Genomic DNA, 21,413 nt, shown 5'->3' on the forward strand with positions numbered 1-21,413 from the left:
GCTACAGTGATTTTATATCTATATATGCACACACACCCACGTGTGTGTGTATATATATATATATTTTTAACTGACTGGAACAGCATTTTGTAACGTACTAGTAAGTCTTATCCTATGGCAAGATTATGTTGCCAGAAAGGAAGTTCAGTCAAGTTTTTCACCTGCTGCTTGTGGAAATAATATGAGAGTCACTCTTCTAATATGTTGGAGAGGAAATGAGGGGGAGCAGATTTTCTTCTCGCTTTGAGATAAGCTAGAAGTTCCCAATTGTTGAGCTATGCTTCCCTAAAGAGGCACACCAACATTTGAGCTAAAGCACTGAGTGGAGCACAAGCTCTACTGGGATTATTAATGGAGATCTACACTGCCAAAATTGGTGGTGAAGAGAGGTTTGTTATAGAAAGGTCAAGGACAACTGAGCTGTAGTGGTAGGAAGAATTAAAACAGGTGTGATAAAAAAGTAAAAGCAGATTGTTCAAGTAAAATATGTAAAAAAAAATAAAAGCTTAACACTAATTCATAGAGTACAAAAACTTTTTCATTGATGCTCTCCAATTATTAAGGTTTATGCTGAAATGAATACAGAGCAACATAAGATATACTAACACCTCTAGATGTGCAGTTTTAAAATTAATTCTCGTATGTCATTGGAAAACTTATATAGACCTTATTCAGATGTTTGGGCAATTCATATGATTTTTGTTTTGCTAATTCCAATGTAACATTGTAACCAATGTTTGTTAAGCTTTCTTTGGAAAAATAGGGAAGTATGGAAGGAGAAGATAGAATGCACTTTTCTAGAAAAAGTGTGTAATTGAATGATTTACAATTAAATAGTTTGCATAGAATGTATCAGTAATCTTAAAGTAGTCAAACATTGCACATAGAGTTTGGCAGTGACTGATTTAGATTCCAGAATGACACTAGATTTGCACTCAGTTCGTATTCTTGTACTAAATAAAAGAATGTCCTTAAGAAGGCTTCTAAAATTAGACAGATGTGCAAACAGCTTGACAAAGGCTACTTTTAAATTATTTCCAGAATGCAGAATAGTAGTTTTGTGCAAACAACTGACTGTTGTATGACAGGCTAATCCTAATTTTTTCCTCATCTTTGGACAGTAGTGCCCTTGTAAATTTGTGTATGTGCATTATCACTTATTTGACTTCCTTTATTTCCCACCTAGTTTATAACACTTTTCTTGGAAGGCACAGCATGAAGTTGACTATTTTTGATGCTTTCTCCCCTCCCCCGTATTTGCCATCTGGTAAAATGAAGGATAGAAATGAGATATGACTGCAAGCATTAAGTAACAGCAGCAATTACATGGAATTGGAAAAAAATAGTTGTGGCTTACAAGAACTGTATTACAGTCGCATTTGTAGAAGAGAAGTAAGGTTACAATAATATTGGTTATTTGTGTACACAGTTTTCAAGGCCTAGTATTATTAGAATTCTTAGTCATGTTCTACATGGGGAGGGGATTATGGGCATGCTGTCAAAGTAAAGTCAAATTGAATTACCTATAAGGAAAACTTGAGAGATGCAAATTTATCACTTGTTCCTGCTGTTCCTTACTGTATTACTGCTTAAAAAGTGAGCAGTATTTTGATAAAGTAAAAAGTGAGATGTGTGAGCACTGTCCTACTAGTGCAGTATAAGAAAAGTGAAAAATGGAAGAGGGGTTGAAATAGCTCAAGTAACATACAACGAAATGGAAAGACACATCTCACGTTGCTGCTTAGTGGTTTATATAAAATAAGATTGACAAGAAACTAATTACATAAGAATATCCAGGAAAAAATAACATTTCAAGACAGGCAGCGTCAGATACAGAAACTAAGAATTATGCAAATTTCAAGCTAGCATTTATGAAGTGACAGGTTGATATCCATTACTACTTTTCCTCTAACTTCATTCCTAACTGACTTTTGCGGCAATTAAAGTTGTGTCAACTAAATCTGCAGAACTGGAGATGTACAACAAAAAAGCCTGAACCTTATGTTTAGTGTTAGTGCTAGTTCCCTTATGAATGGTAAGAAGTGGGTTAGAATAGAAGACTGAATAAAGAAAAACAGTAATTGGAATTTCTGGAAATTATCTTTGGATTTTCTATCTTTTAAATAAAAACACTTTATAATGCTTAAACAGTAAATATTTTCTTCTTAGTAAGCGTTTTCTTCTTAGACTGGATTCTGTTCTAATGTGGTTTCTCCTTCAAGCAAATTCATGATGTCATTGGTTTCATTCCTCTGGCTGCATAAGCCATTGCTCTTCCTTATGCTGAACTCCTGTAGAACTCTAGAACTCCTGTACGTGCTATATTTTCAGCTCCTGTATCTGGCTGGTGAAATACTTCCAGCCTCTCTTGTCCACGTTCCCCTTGCACTGGCAGAAATGTGTCACGATTTAAGGGATAAATTGAGATATAGCTGTGTTCTGTAAAATAAGGTTCACAATTCTAAACTTTACTTTCATTTTACTAAGTGAAATTTGCCTTATATGGCAAGTCAGTTTTGTCTTCCTGCTGTATTAAAAGTTCAGAGAAGAATTGAAATGGTTCTATAATATTGATTAATCTTCTTCGATAGAGCAAATAGAATACAGAATAAGAGATTTTGCCTACTACTGCTGTAATCCACCACAAAACTTTGAGTTAGAAGTGGCTGTTTTAACTGTTTCTTGGCATTCTGAATATGCTGACTATAACTCTAATGCTTGCTTGACTTCAATACTTAAAGGACAAGTTCTGTTGCATATAAAGAAAAGCATATTGTTTCTAAGTTTAGCATAGTTTGAATTTTCCCAATAACTTGAATAGCCCTTTTTGAGGAACAAACGTCTGTGCTTACACCATTTTCATCTAAAACTTTACATTATGTTTATATTAATTTTTTGTATGTGCATATATAGTAATATACTGTTACAAGCATCACAAGACTGTTAATCTTGTGATACTTGAAAAAGTTAAATGAAACATGATGTACTGACCACTATCTACATTTGTATATCACCTAAATCAGTGGGATAAATGAAGCAAAAAGAATTAGGTACCATAAAGTTGCAAACTGTGATTCATTTAATCAGTTAATTTAGTGTTTTGGGTTTTTTTTAAGACTATACATATTGACAATACTAAAAAATTAAAAGATTATTGTAATTGTACTGTAACAGGTATTATACACTGGATTACTTATAACCTGCTGATACTCATCCATCACTCAAAGATTCTAGGCTCATTACCAAAAAACTTTCATTTTAAGGGTGTTTAAATAAAGGCTTACAAGCCAATATCTTATCAAAAGTATGCTGCTATCATAGTGAAACCAATAAACTATTGTTCTGAATTTTAAAAAAGCAGTGACTGCCTTATAATTACCAAGTAAAGACTATAGCCAAAGTTGTCATCTCTAAAATTTTGTGATAGTGTCATTTAATTCTGAAACAAAATGATCTGTTTCAGCCATAACCCCACCCAATAAATTTCCTCTCTAAAAACATTGTAACACTTCTGCTAGAAGGCAGGAATTACTTCATATTAGCAGAAGGGATTTAGAAATGGGACTGATTGCAGTAGCTAGTCTTAACTTACTTTTCTTAACTCCAAATACTGGTAGCATAAGAATTCTGAAACAACTATTTATCTTCTGTTGATATAGAACCACAGCTAGGTAGGTTTTTACATCCAGACAGGGGGTTAAATCCTAATGTTAAAACTTAAGGGAACTTACTGTGAGTGGAAAATGGAGTGAGTGGAGGCTATTGCAAATAGGTAGCATCTCCTGTAATAGTCTTCCTTTGTACAGCCTGAAAAAGTAAGAAGCCTTTACTACTACCCAGTGTCTGAAAGAGAGAGGAAAACATAAACAAAAAGAAAAGCTTTTATAAAGAATTTACCCTAATTAACCATCATCCTCAGAATGTGTAACTTAAGCCTGGATTCAATTGATAAAGCACTTTGAAGTTCCACAAAGGTTCAGAGGGATTTTTCTTCTGTATTCTACTATCAGCAGTTGAATTGGGAAACTGAGACAAATAGGATGTCCTGCTTTCTAAGGTAATGCCTCACTTCAGGTTTCTCAGTGACATGTGGAAACATGGAAGATTTTTTTCAACATAGAGTATTGCAGATGTCTTACAGGTAGTATTTTCTCTTACAACCATTACTCATGAGTAAAACTGGTCTTAAATTTCAATTCAGTTATCTGTTACACTATGGCAATTTTGAATTGACTAGTATCAAATTGCTCCACTACAAAAAAACAAAAAAACCCCAACACCCTGCAAGAACAACAACCCCCCCCCAAAACACAAAACTATTCAGTCCTCCCTTGGAATTCAGTACATTCCCTTCTGCTGGCTCTAAGCTGTGAAATTGCTTCATTCCAAAATATATCTTAATGTTCCCATACCTTACTGTGTTTAAAAAAATTCTGAGATGTGAGTTTTCCCATTGAAATGTTATATTGAATAGGATCACACTAATCCATTTTAAGGTTTTCAGCACTTTATTTTAAAACTTGAGGTTAAGATGCCAGAAACTAAATGGCAACCCAAAATCTCAGCAAGTTGTTTCTGTGGGCAAAGAAGTACCTATCTAATGCCATATTTCTTCTGTGGAACTCTAGCAAGGTGGTTCCGTGAACACTATATTAACAGTTTTGTTGACAAACCTCTTGATGTTGCAAGATGCTGTCTCCAAAAGTTATCTTCCCCAAATTCTCAGGGCTTAGGAGAGGAGGCAGTAATTGAGAAGCAGCCATCTTTCTCTAAAGGTTCACCAGAAATCACTAGGCATAGTGCTGAGAAGTTGTCTCATTCCTTTAAAAAAAAAAAAAAAAAGTTGAGTACTGTTTCTCCCTTTGTGATAAGTTTAAGATTACCTTTTTAGTAGTTAATTCAACTTGGTAGTTACTACTATTTTCAAATGGAATGTGAAGGCTATGCTCTAAAACACCTTAATTCCAGTTCCAGCATTATCACAGAACTGTTGTGCACAGCACAGATTACAGCCTTGTACAGCTTATAACCACTTGAAGCTGGATAATGTCAGTATTGGAATTCCTGCATTATGCTGCTTTTTAGCTTTGGAGTTGATACTTAATCAAGCAGTTTGATAATCTTATTTAAAACTTATATGCAAAAAACCCTTGGATAACTCAGATTTACAGCTTTCTGTTCTGAGAAATCAGCTGTTTTAAGAACCGAATGGATAAATGTAGAGAAAATTGCAGTAGTAATCCTAAGCCATGAGGTAACTGAGAGTTTAGACGCTTTATTGTCCCACCTTTTGAGGGCTACATGGGGGACGAAGTTCTTGCTCTTCACAGATTGGCTCGAGGATGATGCATACAGCAATGCAGTGCAGCCATTTAAGTCAGCTGCCTGTGTTACCAGAGATAATGCTAGTAGCAACAAGAATTTTAGTCTAACAAGAATACGTAAGAGTACACATGCAATGTAGAAACTGAAATTTGATGAATTCAGTTTGTCATAGGTGCTTGCAGGATGTAAGTACAATTTCTGCTGATATTCATAGACCTGAAATAGACAGATTCTTGACCTGGCAACCTCAAAACATTAAAGGAGTGATAGATCATACTGCTGATGTCACCACTTTTGTCAGTTCATCAGACATCTTTATGGGCATCCACCCACTGCATCCTCACGGGCTGGAGCTCAAGAGGCAGAACAAGTCCAGGCAGGCCTAGCTAGGGTATTTTCTACTGCTTCTCCACCCTCTGGTTGTGCTGACCCTCTCAGAGTCTCCTCAACTGAGGCTTTAATTTCAGATGTTTTATCACCAGCAACTCTTACGTTGGTTTTGAAAACTATAGCTATTTATGTACTTGAAAGCTTTTACTATTATGCACACTTAAAAATTGTGCAAATTTAAATCTAGAAAGTAACTTAAACATAATGCCAGTCAAACAACTCATCTGCTCAAGAGTTCAGCTATGCAAAGGAAGGTAGAATTTCCTGGTTTCAAGTTCCTTGAAGTTACTCCTTGTATTTTTGACTATAGGAGATGGCTTTCAAATGAGAGTGCCCCCCCCCCCCCTTTTGGGGGATAATGTTCTAGCCTTCTGTCAAGTGACTTTGTGATTATTTACAACAGCTGCCTGTTAACCCATCAATTAACTTCATTGCTAAGAAACATCTCTAGTGATAAATTTGTGTTCCCCATTAAAATGCACCAATAATTGTTTTCTGATAACTACACTGAGGCATTTGGTAGAAACGAGCTGTTATTTAGGTGTATATTTATTATACACCATTTAAGTCAACTACCTATGTTACCAGTGATGTGCTAGCATCCCAATAATAGTTTGAGTCTTGCATAAAAGAATGCATACACAATATAGAAACTGAAATTTGGGTTGTAATTCCATTTATAATTCTTGCACTACATGTTCAGCCTTCCCAAAATACTCGTAGGATATATGATGCTTTTTTCAGTTAGTGATTACTTATATTTTTGTGGATGTTTTGTTTTTTGTGAGCTGTTCACCAGTGTCATCAGTTTCTTAATGTTAACATCCTTTTTTATTGTCTTCAAAGGATTAATGTTCTTTTGCACATTACTCCCTCTCTCTTCATGAATTCATGCCTGTGAGCTAGAGAAAGATAACTGAGGCAAACAGTTAAAGAGCTTTCCTGGTGGTCAGTTTTGAGACTTTTTAAATTTAGGTGTGACAGCCACACTAAGCATGCCTAAGCATGTTTTCTTCTCCTTTTCAACAAATGTCTGCCTGCTGCCTTTAGTTTCACTTTCAAAAATGCTGTCTGTATCTTGAAACTTCATTTACTGGATAAATGAGCAATTATTTATTTTACAATATAATTCCAATAATAATGGATAAAATGAGAAGCACAGTTAAAAAGTTAGGAAACAGTTAAATTGACTGTATCAAGTTTTAACACAAAGCAAAGTTACAAAATGTTTTCTCCTGTTAATCGCTGTCATGATTACTTGCAAAAGAGGAGCAGGTACAACTTTTTGAGTCTCCTTTGCTCATGAAAATAGCTGGAAACCTTTTGGTTTCTTCACGTATTAACTATAGGGGCTAAACAGATTTATTAACATCTAACTTGGTGAATAATCTAAATATTAAATACTATTTAATACTCTTATTATTTGGTTATTGTTTATATATTCTAAAGGTTGCCCGTATTCACTTCTAATATGAAAAGAAGCTGTGTTTTTAAGTAGATAGACCATCTAAATCTCTTCAGATGAGAAGAGGAATGTCATTCTAAACTTTCTTGCCTCTAAACAGAGAGATTGCATAGTATAAAACTGGCAATACCAAGCCCAACAAGTTCAGTTTATGTTCATTGTCTTCTTATCAGTACTTCATTGACTTCAGCTTTGCAGAATTTTCTTGTATTTGTGTGGTCTAAGCTGAAGTCTCCAGTAATACTACATTCTTGGTCATATGGTGATGCATTCACCATGCAGACAAACAAAAGCCTGATTTCTTAATTTATGAGATTATAGAATTATATACAACATGACTAATTTTCATTAGTTGTGTGCTAATGTCATTAGACGTATTGTAGTTATATTATCCTGTTACATTAGTGAGCTATGGAGAACCCTCATAACTACATCGTCATCTTTCTTAGGTAGCCATGACTTAAAGGGGGAAGTTATACTTAGCTGGATCCAGAAAAAATGTTGGCTTACATTCCTTGCTTGTCCACCTAAGGTAAAGTAAAATTTTCCCTGCTTGTGTTAAATCCAGGATAGTTTTGTGGTTTGCACCAAGTAAAAATAAAAAATTGCATCAAACTGGAACATTTGCCTTGAGGATATTATGTATATATGCAGCTTAGAAGATTCTTAGCAGATATGTTAAGACTTGATGTTCAGCACCTGAATTAAATATATATTCTGTGACTTTTTTTTTCTTGGATGTAAACAGAGGAAATGCTTTAAGGCAAGAAGAAACAAAAGGGAGACTTGTGACAACTCTGCAGAAATTTAAGAGGTTACACAGAGTGACCTACTCATGAGCAGCATGTGGCTGACAGGTGTTCTTGGTAGAGGAGTCATACTTCAGTGGCATGGGAACAAATGTGTAATCTGAATGGTATCTAATCCAGCTGAAATTGTTATAAAACTAATTGTTTACCTCTTTGATGTGTATAAGAAGTAAAAATACAGAGATGAGTTTTTGTCTGTCATACCTGCTGACACTTTTTGTGAACAGTAATTGTCAGAAAGTAAAAGTTTAGATGCATTTAATATCTAGAAGTTTAAATTAAAACAAAATGCTTCTATTTTTTACTTCAACATGGGAACTTCTTATGTGCAAGAAAGACTTAAATAGCTTAAAAAATACAAGTTCTTATTTCACATAATTTGCAAAACTTTGCTTTTCTCTAATGCTCAGCCAAATGGGATTTACTAATTAGAAGAAAAACATAGGACCACTAGGTGTCATTGTATACTGAATAAGTAGAACAAAATCACTTTGGCAAAAAAATTAAAATAACTTCTTAAAGTTCTGAAGAAGTACCTTATCGTCAAGTTTCTCAGCTGGTTACAGCTCTGATTTACAATGCTTGCCTTGAACTCTTGCCCTTCATTGACTTCTGTGACTGTGTCCTTTCTGGTTCTCCAGCCGTCTCATTAATCAGTCCTTCTTGTATGTGCTTGAGAAATACTTCCTCATCCATACTCCAAATCTGTATTCTCTGGTAAACTCATCCATGAATTTAAATACAGTTTTTATGTGAAAAATTCAGAGATCTGTTTTTTTAATACCAAAATTCTAGCTCAAATTCAAGAGTGGTTTTTGCAGAGGCTTAGCTGTTAGCTCAGCCAACAATGACAGGTCAATCCTAACTGAAGTGTATTTTCATTATGTGGGCATAGACTTACAGGCATTTTCTATGTATGCAGCTTGGATGCTTTGGGTGTTTTTTCTTCTTCTTTTTTTTTTTTTTTTTCCTTTTGGTCAGTTCTAAAACTGAATTAAAATTTTAATCCAGCTTGTTATTTCATAGTTACAGCTTTATCAGGGCCAGGAAATTAAGTGTTGTCCTTGTCACAGCCATAAAATAGCTTTCTAATAAGATAATTTTGTCAGCCAGTTTTACCTCCTTTTTATTTCAGTGGCTGCACCATGCTTAAATATGCTAACCTCCGTTCTCATGGCCCTGAATGGGCTATCCTCACCCTTCTGTCACTTGTCATTCACTATCAGAATGTAAACTTGTTTTATCTAGTCAACACATGATACCAGCTCCCATTGCCTTCTAGTTAAATTTTTCCTAAACATTAGCAGTCTGCTTAAAAATCTGTCACAAGGGGTAATATTCCTACTTGGTAGTTTTGTTTATCTGTCTTACAGGTAAGTTGTCTCTTGTCCTATACCTAACTGTAGAGGTTTTTGAGGGGTGGACAGTTTTGCTGTGTTCTTTTTAGTTAGCTTGTGCAGCATCATCTATCACATCTACTCTTGCTTTAAACACCACTGTAATATATGTATATTCAGTTTCATATCTTTACCTTTTGACATATGACTATTTTACAAAATATAATCTGTAATTTGAAAAATTCCATGCTTCTCTCCCCTAAGCATAAAACATTGATGTAGTTAGTTTTTTTAATTAATTAATGATAGCATCAGTACTTAATATAAATTGTCCTTGTCACTGCATCAGTTTAATTTCTTTCCTAATTCTTATTTTAAAATAAACAAATTAATTGTTATTCTTCAGCTTAAAAATTAAAAACTAATGCTGTGCATAAAGGAAAATTAAATGATGGAAGCCTAATACTTAAAGAATTTTTTTTTTTTCCAGCAAGGAAGTCTCAATTGTATGAACTGCAGGTCCAGTTCATCCATCAGACATGATTTTGTAGAATCTTCTGTTTTATAAAAAGAACCTCCAGGGGCTTCATTCTAGATTAAGCTAATTTAAGACTGTAAGGTTCTAAATGACCTAGAGGGCATGCTTTATTCTCCTCTTCTTTTTTTAGATTGGGAAAATACATTCTGAATCTTTAGAAAAATGAAGCAAAGTTTAGACGTGACTGTGGTCTTCAGAAGAGACATCGCTTTTCTTGCAGATCATCACCATGTACTCCTTGGAGGAAATTACTATTCATTTTGATCTTTGTTGTCCCAGATATATTACTGCTTTGATTAATCAGATTTGATTATTGCATTATTTTGTTCTTCTTTATAATGCTTGAATGTGGTCACATACCTGCATTCCAAAGATGCTTGTATTTTTTTTAGGATACTCTTTCCCTCAGAAAAAATACTAAGAAAAGAAAGCATTGTTAATTTGAGAAAACGTAGATTTAATGACCCTTTTTTTTTAAGGGTGAAGTTGAACAGATTGCAATGATGAAACCAAAAGGCCAGACTGAACATGATGAAGGTATGCTTGAATACTTAGAAGACCTAATAGGATCTGCACGACTAAAAGATCCTATCCAAACACTGTGTCGCAGAGTAGAGATTTTAAATGAACAGAGAGGAGAAAAGGTGAGTTTCAGAAACTGTTTGATTTATAAATCAAAAGTAACTTGCAGTGTTTCAGGATTTGATCTTATTTTAGAAAAGCATTCAAAAATGTAAAGGCTTGTTTTGTTTCACATGTTTGGTTAGAGATTAAGCACTTTTCTACAAGAATGACTTCTTTAATAGTACAGAAAAATTTTGAGTTATTTTTTATTAATCTTATTGCTAAGGGGATTACATCTGTTCGGTTATATAGAGAGTTAATGTGAGCTTTGGTACAGTGCTAAGGAGTCTGGAAAACAGAAATCTTTCAAAAAGCCTTGCATTATCTAATAACCTTTAAGCAACAATTTGAGAAAGTAACCAAAAAGTCTGTAATATGCAATCCCTCATCTATCAGTAGTTTAGATCCCATTCTAACAAGATGATTTTCAAGTAACTTGTGGCCTAGTGGAAAAACTTCCACAAACTGTACAAAAACACTCATAAATGTTCACTTTCAAAGCCAGTTTGTCTCTCTCAAACCTTGCACCCTGATGTATTGAGAAACATATGTCAAAAGCTTTTAGGGGAATTAATACTATGTTACTGACATGGTAGTAGGATACAGGTGAATACCTTTTTCTTTTTTGTGCTTGCAACTGTAGTACTGCATTGCCAAAACCCACCGTTTTCATTTAATCTTAAAAAAAAAAAAAAAAAAAGCCCTGCATATGAAAATCTTTTTCGTAGAGCTATAAATATGATCTTCAGGCAAAACAGGTATTTTCTGTCGGGAGTTTCAATGTACTTGAAAATAAACTGTTTTTAAAAGATAAGACTTTTTTTGGACTTTGTCACTTGAAGATCTTATTGGAAATGAAAAGGCAATATAATGATTCCCACATTTATAAAAGAAATAGGCAGTCAACATCAGTCACTCTTCTTAGACACTCATAAAAGCTGGAGAGGGAGGGAGAGGGGAAGAGAGAGGAAAGATTGACATGGTGAGGCACACAAAATTGTATATAAGGAGACTCATGAAGAGACCTATAAATATAGAAAATCAGTTGTAACTTGAGCTACCTGATCTATTGATATTTTACTACTTTTACAAATAAATACATAATCTGTTATGAGAGAGAATTCTTCAAAGTTCTTTTTATTTGACTTGATGGTTCCTTGGTAAATACCTATTATCTTGCAGACTTTAAAAGCTTAAAAGGAAAAAAACCTTTTCATGATACTAAGCGCTGTTGTGCTGTAATAAAAGTGTAATCACAGGAATTATCTTGAAAGGGGCTAGTCAAAATGTTGAAACATGTAGAAGATAACATGTGCAGACTGTCTACATGTAACTTCCCTTTACTGCTTACCTACATTCTCCTTGGTTTGCCTGAACTGTTCCTGGCATCTACAGGATCCCTTTTTGGTAGTTTTAAATTTTGAATTGCCCTAAAAGTACAGTCTGTAGTGTGAAAATGGTAATCTCTTATTTCTGAAAGTTTGCAATGGTAAATTGCCTTGCAGAGTTAATTGTGGAATGGTATCTTTCCAGAGGATGTGTGATGTGATGGATTTGGGTTTTTTTCCTCATGGTTTGTTCCTGTGTAATACTAGCAGCAAAGTCAACTCTCACTCTTTATTTTGTCCAGTTAAATAGAGTTAAAATGGTGGAAAAAGAAAAGGATGCCTTAGAAGGGGACAGGAATAAAGCCATTGAATTTCTTTCTTTGGAAAACAAGATGTTTAAAGAAAAGAATCATATTTGTCAATACTACATGTAAGTACTTCTCTGCAGTTTTGATTTGGCGTTGGTGTCGGGGTAGTGTTAGACTCTCTGCTTCCATATCTTCTAATTAGAAGTACTCTGTGTTTTCTTAATGGTTTTATCACTCCTTTAAAATTAGCTGAATAACAAATGGCTAGTGATTTTTGTTTCAATTGTTCTTAATATGAAATTAAAGAATTTTAAATAATGATAGACCATTTTAATGAAAATATGAAATAAAACTACTTGCTAGCTTTTTACAGTGTGAAGTAGTTTGGCAGATGAACCTCTTACAGCTTTATACTTACAAAGAGAAACTAGATTAGTTAAAGATTTTTGTCAGAAGTGTCTAAATCGTTAGGTTTCCTTGTTCTTTTGTATTAAATTGGCAAGGCTACTCCATAATGGATATTAGAATTTAATATTTTTCATAATCATTTTGCTAATCTAAGATTGTCAGAAATAGATACTCATTAAAAATTTCAGCTTTAGAAAAAGATGCAGTTCTTGTGATCTTATCTATTTTTTGTCTAGCTATGATCTACAGAAGCGAATAAGTGAAATGGAAATGCAGAAAGAAAAAATTCATGAAGAAACAAAAGATGTTAATGAGAAGAGTAGCAAACTTGCAGATGAAATGAAAACAAAGAATAAAGCGTTAAAAGAACTTGAAAAGTAAGTACTGTAGGTATAGATTTGTAAGCTGAGAGAACCGCACTTTTTATGTTTTGCATGTGTTGCTTTCAGCAAACAGAAATATGGTAATTTCTGTATTGATTCTTCACCAAGGTATCTGGTGGTGTTCTGTCTGTATTACTAATGTTTCAAATGAATAGCCAGGTTATAAGTGCTTTCAGATTTGGAAAGTGGAAGGCTGACCTGGTGGTGGTTTTTTTTTGGTCCCCTCCCTGTTCAGGATCTCTTTAATTTCTTGTTAGTTTTTCTTTTGGATCCTTATCTCCATGGAATGTTAGGTTCCTCAATATTTTGAGATCATGGTGGCTTTTAGAGTTACCAGGATTTTCAGAAAAAGCTGTGGTAGTAGCATTTCTAGCATAAAGCACCATCTTAAAAAGCAGAAGTATATAATAGTTGCAATAGAGTAATGATCAAACAAAGATTTATTTATGGTTTGTTTTTTTTTTAGTTGTCCTTCCACCAAAAACTTGAATTATCTGATGAGCAGAGTTGTACTGAGTATATCTAAACATTCCTTGGCATGGATTAAATAATCTTTTGCACAAAAATAAATAAAAATAAGTACATTTCTTATTAGTATGATTTGGTATTGCCAGTTGCTTCTGTTGGAGTAATCTAAATGACATCTACAATTAACAAGAAGAAAACTTCTTATTTCTGATTGAATTTAAATACATACTTTTTTATACTGAGTGTGCAAAAAATAATTGGGAGATTGTTTCAGGTTCTTATATATACACACCCATAATGCTTAGTTACATGAATATTGGGTATTTTTCTCTGGCTTCCTTATGATTCTCTAACCATAAATTATGTTTCTCTGAATTTGATTTGTCTGGGTTTCAATGTCAAATCTTCAATCTGACTACAATATCAACATTATCCTCTGAGATTATGAAAAGTTATTCGTAAGATTTGTAAATTTTAAATTGAATCAAAGAAAATAAATTAGTAATTTCTGAAAACATGGTTAGCATTGCTTTCTTGGTTGATATGACTTTACCTTTTTTTTTTTCTTTTTTTTTTTGGTGAAACATCAATGCCCTGGGAAAATATTGTGAATATAATAAGAGCTGGATGTGAATAATATAAACTGAATAGTACCATTCTAAATTCTACATGCTCAAAGTTCTACTGAAATTATTTTATAAGATATAAATTTGACAATTCTTTCTTTTTCTCCTTTAGAAAACTCAGTAAAATTACAAAGTTTGTAGAGGAAAATAAAGAAAAATTTACTCAGTTGGATTTGCAGGATGTTAAAGTAAGGGAAAAATTGAAACATGCCAAAAGTAAGGCTAAAAAACTTCAGAAACAACTTCAAAAGGACAAAGAAAAGGTAGTGTGAACTGCAACTTGCTATATTCAAAGATATGTAGTTGGTTGCTCTAGATGAGAACATCTTTGTGTACATGGGCAAGAATAGCAGCGGACAACAACTTCTGCTTTGTGCAACAAAGAAAACCTGAAAATATGTTTAATTTTCTTTTGGGTATTTTCTGTTATTTAAATCAGCTGGAAAATGGTCTGGTATCAAAGGGTTTTTGTTTGCAAATCACTTACTGATGTAATGCATTATTCTTCCTCAAATCATTGTTCATTGCACATCTTACTGTAGAGACTATGTGCCAGCAGTACTAGATTCTTTTCTGAGTTGAAGAGAAATTTAGAAGCTCTCCTGTTGCTTCTCAGTTCTGCTGAGTGGTCTCATGGCTTGAAAGGCATCTTTTTGCCGTGTTTGTTGAGATTACAGGAATGTTGCTTGTTCTGAGTTATTACCCCTAAAACATTTTTGTTACATTTCCTTGTTAATTTAATTAACTTAAGGGGTATATTTTACCAAATGGGTTGCTATTAACTGTTACAGGTCTTAAATCACTCTCTGGATCAAGAATGGCCTTCTGAAAGTAGGTATATAGGACTTAAACCTTATCATGGTTCAAAGACTTGAATTTTCATGGATAAAGCTATGTTCCACTACTATTATAGCTTGCTTCTCTCTGGATGGGCTGTAGAACTGAACAAGCCTTGCAAATAAAATCCAGGCCTTCTGCCAGAGCTGCAGTGTATCTTGTCCTGCAATGGCACATGATCTTTATCAGTGTGATATTGCCACACCACACCTTGAAGATACACAAAGCTGATCAGATAAGAAATTCTTTGGGTTCTCTTAATGATATTACTGCTCAGCATGACTCTGAAGTTGTGAAGGGAGCTTGCCACTACCTTTTAGAACAGCTTCTTTTGAACCTTCTTTGCTGTCCAAAAGATGATGATTGGATGCCTCGTTATTAGGTGGGGAATGCATACAGATAGAAACCTCCAGCCTGCTGATGGCTTAGTGGGAACTGCCATCTGCTTACTGGAGCACAGATCAATCCACAGGATATGCAGATCTCTTTGGTGGTTGTTCTGTATATGTGTGTACACACTGACACGCACACACGGTTCTTCACCACTGTCCTGATGTCATCTTCCCTTTCCACCCAGCAGTTGGGAGTAATAGACAGAGTCACTCTACTAGGGCTCATGCTTCCTTTGACTTCAACATAGTACTTAAAGGCAGAGTTTAAAGATAAGGCAAAACTGTTTCATTTCAGTGGGGGAGGAAATTAAAATCTCTGCCTTGTATAGGTAGAAGAATTGAAAAGTGTACCTTCCAATAGTGAAAAAACTATCAGCGAAACAACATCTAAGAGAGAGCTTCTTGAAAAGGAAAAAGAGAAAGAAGAAGAAAAACTAAAGCACGTTATGGATAGCCTTAAAAAAGAAACACAAGGACTTCAAGAAGAGAAAGAGGTTTGAAATGATTTTGAATTCATACACTTAATATGTAACTAATGTTTGGGTTTTACACTGAACAGCTAAATGATCATAAGATAGTTGGAAGATGCTATTTTATGTGGCAAGCATACTGTTTCAGGTGTTAGTTCATTGGAGGCTAACTGGAAAATTCATTTTGAGAATTTATAATCAAAAAGAGCTAAATCTTTTTCATTACGTTGTTTGCTTTTTATAGTGATTATATGTTATCAAGTATATCTTTCATAAATGTATATTAAATAATTCAACTTTTCCATTATTTGAGCACACTTTAACTTTCTCCTATCAAAATGTTCAAAACAGTATTTTCATTTAAAAAAAAAAAAGCCCTCAGATTTTGAAAAAGCACATTCCAAGCTTTTCACACAGCTATAATCTGTCTTCTAATTAATAGGTACCTACTACAACACTTAGTTGTTATTTTTGATATTAGCTATCCAATCATTAAACATTTGGAGGGTGGAAATTTCTGTTGTAAGTTTGGGGCTTTTTTCTGTATTTGAAAACGTATGGTTTCTCCATTTGATTTGTAATTTAACGCTATGTGTAAGGTTCCTCCCAGCTTTAAATAAGTTGAGAAAATGATATAAAGCTAGTATGGAAAGATATTTTAAGATTCTGTTATGTTCTTTATAATTAGGAAAAAAGCCTTATTTCACTTCCATACAGAATATTTTCATAAATTGAGATGTAATTGTTCTTCTAAATAGCTAACAAAATTTTGATGCCTGTTTTCTGCCAACAGGAGAGCTAGTAATAGAACATAGTATTTCCTTTTTCTTTCATACAGCATGATTGACGTAATGGTTAACCCTACAGTTTTCTATTTTTTAGTTATAACATTTTATCCATTTTTGCAGGGCAAAGAGAAAGAGCTTATGGAATTTAGCAAAACAGTGAATGAAGCACGTTCAAAGATGGAGGTAGCCCAGTCAGAGCTTGATATCTATCTCAGCCGCCATAATACTGCTGTATCTCAGCTAAATCAGGCAAAGGAGGCTCTAAGGACTACTTCAGAAACTCTTAAGGAAAGGAAGGTCACTATCAAAGATATAGATGCAAAACTACCCCAAACTGAACAGGAATTAAAGGAGGTGAGACCTAAGTTTCACACTTCATTTCTTTAAGAGTTAAGACACAATCTTGCAACACACAAAGCAAAGTTCCACTCTTTGTTGTTTTAGCAGCAATCATGGTGAAAATAAATAGAAAAACTGTCTCCAGTGAAACAGCATTTAAAAACAAAACTTCACTTTAATTAATCAGTGAAGTATTTTATTTCAAACTGATTTTGGTTTAAGCAAATGTTAACATTAGGCACTAGTAATTAAATCCTATGTATCTCTGCAAGGGAATCAGTTTAAGTATCATAATTAAACATATAAAAAAAATTGAAATAATACAATTATAACATCACTGTTAATTCGGTCATACTGCACACTACTTTTTTTTTTTCCCCTGAATTAGGTGGGATTTTCCAAGGGAATTTAATGGCTATGTCTGTGAGCCGTTTTTGAATTTCTTTATTGCTCCCCTCTCATTCCCCAAAGACAAAAAATCCTGATACCTTGTCATAAGCTGGATGCCTAAGTTCATAAGCTGTCATATTTATAGGAAAGTACTTTTTTGTTTTGTGTTTAATATTAATCAATATCAGCATACCATCCATTCTTCTGGTAAACATTTTGCTACCTCTACTTTTCAGTGTCTGGTTTCATTACTTACACAATCACATATCTAAGTCTCCCTGAACATAGTAGGTTTCTTGAGGCTAAGATAACTTTTTTTTTCCCCCCCTCCCTAACTGTTAGAAAGAAAATGAGCTTGAGAAACTGGGAAGAGAAGAATCAAACGCTAAAAATCTTGTTCGAAATCTACGTCAAAAAGTAGAAGAAGCCAAAAGTTCTTTAGCACTAAATCGCAGTCGAGGAAAAGTGCTTGAGGCTCTACTTCAGCAGAAGAAATCTGGAAAAATTCATGGAATATATGGAAGACTGGTAAATTTTAAAAGGCCATTATATATTTACTCTTAAAGTTTATGAGTGACAGTGTGGGACTTTGGAAGAGCGGTGTTGTAATTAAGTGAAAGGTAGAATTCCTCGCTTCCCTGGTGCTAACTATTAATTTGGTCAGCAGAGTTGCAAATCCTGTAGACTTATTTTAAATAAAAAATAATAATAATTGTTGAGATTCACTCTACTCAGGACTAAGGAGAGTGGCTACCAGAAAGCTATATCTTTTTTGTAGGCTGATCTTTAATATAGAGCCAAGTTAGCTCCATCTTCAAGGGAATATGTTCAAACTGAGGATACTTACAATGTTTTGTAGCCTGGCCAGGCGTTAGTCCTGCCTTTGCTTCTGGATTGAGCTGGGACTGACAGTTGTAGCGATTATGATTCTGTTGATTAGGGCCATCTGTACCAGCAAAAAAGCACTCAGGTGGAATGGTGCTTTTTATTTTCTGGTGCTGCCAAAGGTAGAATCAATCAGTATCCACACACTTTGTAGAACTGCCATAAAACTTAGAAACACACAGTCTTACAACTTGTAGGTAACTTAAGATGTAATAACTGTACAATTTGTTTGTTTAAAAATATATAAAAATCAGTGATCTCTGTTGTTTGTTTTCTACTATCTTACTTACATATATGTCAAAATAAAGAGCAATATAATTGTCTCAGAAAACCAAGAAAAGCTATATCACAGCAAAATTTCTGTTATCAGTTTTCTCCAAGCAATATTCTGAAGTTCTTAAAAGTACCTGCTGAGGTGGAGTTCTCCGTACCTTTTTTTCCTAGTACTAAACAGTACATGCATGTCAGTGTACATGTAAAATGGTGCTATTGTATTCTGCAGTTTTCTTATCTTATTTTTCCCCACCTCCTCCTCCAAGAAGTATCTCTGTTTCAGAAAGTGGATAAATTGAGGTAGAAGTGAAAAGGTTGTAAAGAACAGAAGAACGGGGTGTGACAGATGAATAGTACTGATTCAACTGTCCAGAGTAATATGGCATGTTCTGTCAAAAATATGATAATGCTGAATTTATGTTCTTATAACCCAGTTTATTTATTTAGTGCATTCATATTTGAAAAATGTATGAAAAGATTTATTAAAAAGGATGTAGTTCAAACAGCAGCAGACCACTGTCTAGTACAGTTGGCATGTATTCTGTTTTATACTGTGTTATCACTTGCTACAGAGAAGAGTGTGAGATTAGTCTGTTCTTGGATAACTGACAGTTGACTGTACATGGTGCTCTGCAAATACACAAAAAAATTTTTATATTCTTTTTTTTCTGATGGTCACAGGATGGCACACAGAAGTATATGACTTGCTCAGTCCCATGCAGCTGGCCGATGGTAGAACCATACCTGAAACACATTAAATGATTTTGTTAGGCCAGACTGCCTCACTAAAATGTTGGCATATAAAATGTAACATTTGTCTATGGAAAATAAATTGATTCTACCACATTGCCTTACCACAGAGACCTCTGTTCAAGTTCTAAGTATATGAATTTCTATTTTAAAAACAAGTACATTAGATGTATATAAATATCAGCGGGCAAAAGTCAGGTATGATGTTATTTAACAATTTTGAATTAAAGTATAACTTCTTCCACAAAAAAATCAACTGTAGGAATTGTTTTCCAATTTATTTTCATATCATTTCACATTCCAGTAACCTTTTGTCATCCCTCTCTTAATGCCAAGACAAAACATTGTTGCCAAGCTAATTAGAGTATTTCTGCCATCCCTCTACCCCCACCCCAATTTTTAGGGAGACTTAGGAGCTATCGATGAAAAGTATGATGTTGCTATTTCATCATCTTGTGGTGCCTTAGATTACATTGTTGTCGATACAATTGATACCGCACAGGAATGTGTGAATTTCTTAAAGAGAAAAGGAATTGGAGTTGCCACGTTTATAGCCTTGGACAAAGTAAGTACTGGCACTTTGGCAAAACAAGTTATGTTGTTGATTTACTCTAAGCTGTACAGTACTGATACCTATAGATAAAGCTAAAATAGAAAATGTTTTAATCAGATGGTGGTACCTTAAAATATTATACTGACAAACAATAAAGTTGACTTACTGAGACTTACAAAACTTTTTAGATACTTGTATGCTTACAACAAATGTTTGATGCGCCTTTTAATTTATTATATTTTATATATTTTTTTTTTAATTAGCAAACTTAGTAATCTAGTAGCTGTAACCTATGAACAGCAAGTATTGGTAGCAAAGGGAGCAATGAGTTATTGGTGGGTTTTTAGTTATCCTATAAGTAAGTAGAGATCCCCAAGGAAGCTTTACTGTTAATTGCCATTCTGAAGAGAAGTGTAGTAATACTTACTGGAGAACTATTACATTCACTTTAAAGCCCTAACTTACCTTAGAATAATGAAATGGCCTCGTAACTTGTCCTAAGGAATCCTTCATTCATTTATTTACTTTTTTGATGTAGATGGCTGTATGGGAAAAAAACATGAAAAAAATTCCAACTCCTGAAAATACTCCACGGTTGTTTGATTTGGTGAAAGTAAAAGATGAGAACATTCGCCAGGCTTTTTACTTCGCATTACGTGATACCCTAGTAGCTAACAACTTGGAACAGGCTACCAGAGTAGCATTCCAAAAAGATAAAAGATGGAGAGTTGTAACGCTGCAAGGACAAATCATAGAACAGTCAGGTATTTAAGTACAAACTTACAATTCTATTTTTAGCACTTTATAAATGATATCAAATCAAAATTAGAATGCTAACTTTTTTTTATCTTCTTCTACATTAGGAACAATGACTGGTGGTGGAGGTAAAATAATGAAAGGCAGAATGGGATCCTCAGTCATAATCGATGTTTCAGAAGAAGAGGTTAGTGGATATAACTTAATTAAAAATTGAACTTCTCCAAAGTTCCTGATATTTCAGTACTTCACATGTACACATGCTGTGCCCTCATAAATCAGCATGGGTAGTTAACAATCTGTGATGCAAGATATATTAATAATGATTTATAAAGCTAAAATTCATAAGATTAACATAGGCTATGTTGCTCTTAGATGCATTTATTGACACCCCAGCTATCATATGCTTATTGTTTGATTTTTAGACCCATAATGCTAACTTTGATAACTTGGAAATTGATTGAAAGCAGGAATGAGAACATGGAAGGGACTGACCATAAAGAACCATTGTGCTGCGGAGCAGTACACACAGATTTCAGCAGAAAGAAAAGACCTTAGGGTTTTGGTCTGTCATTTTATATCCTTGTGATATAAAAATTTGTCAGGGAGTGGCAGAACTTCCCTTAAAATTTTCATTTTGAAAACACTTTGGAAAATAAAAATACAGCTTGCTTTTTCTTTTGAATCCTTTTTGGTTATATTTTGTAGTTTTACTCAGTGTGGATGAAACTGTAGAGCCTGGGTTCTTTTTGTCCAGTATCCACCAATCAACCTACCTGAGATCAAACATCAAAAATGTTAATATCTCCTCAAGAAGAAGCTCACTTGTCTAACTATCAAGTCAAATAGGCTCCTGAAATCAGTTCTCTCCCTACAGGGAAGACCCAACTTTTGCTCTTTAGGAATGAGAGCTATAATCCAACACGGGTTGAATATTTGCTTACCACTGAGGATACAAAAACAGTAGCTGG

The 21,413-nt window shown here is 34.1% G+C and overlaps 1 protein-coding gene across 1 annotated transcript in view; it reads left to right on the plus strand.

Annotated features, from left to right (window-relative positions):
• SMC4 (structural maintenance of chromosomes 4) overlaps nucleotides 1-21,413 on the plus strand; it is a 45,824-nt gene that overhangs the window by 10,297 nt on the left and 14,114 nt on the right. The window contains exons 6-15 of the mRNA XM_067301570.1: nucleotides 10,344-10,508; nucleotides 12,119-12,246; nucleotides 12,769-12,909; nucleotides 14,122-14,272; nucleotides 15,568-15,732; nucleotides 16,617-16,850; nucleotides 17,568-17,753; nucleotides 19,537-19,698; nucleotides 20,225-20,450; nucleotides 20,550-20,629. Of these exons, the coding sequence (XP_067157671.1) occupies nucleotides 10,344-10,508; nucleotides 12,119-12,246; nucleotides 12,769-12,909; nucleotides 14,122-14,272; nucleotides 15,568-15,732; nucleotides 16,617-16,850; nucleotides 17,568-17,753; nucleotides 19,537-19,698; nucleotides 20,225-20,450; nucleotides 20,550-20,629 (1,638 nt within the window). The remainder of the gene's footprint in view (nucleotides 1-10,343; nucleotides 10,509-12,118; nucleotides 12,247-12,768; nucleotides 12,910-14,121; nucleotides 14,273-15,567; nucleotides 15,733-16,616; nucleotides 16,851-17,567; nucleotides 17,754-19,536; nucleotides 19,699-20,224; nucleotides 20,451-20,549; nucleotides 20,630-21,413) is intronic.

This window comes from Apteryx mantelli, chromosome 9 (assembly GCF_036417845.1).
Source record: "Apteryx mantelli isolate bAptMan1 chromosome 9, bAptMan1.hap1, whole genome shotgun sequence".
In the NCBI taxonomy this organism is placed as follows: Eukaryota; Metazoa; Chordata; class Aves; order Apterygiformes; family Apterygidae; genus Apteryx; species Apteryx mantelli.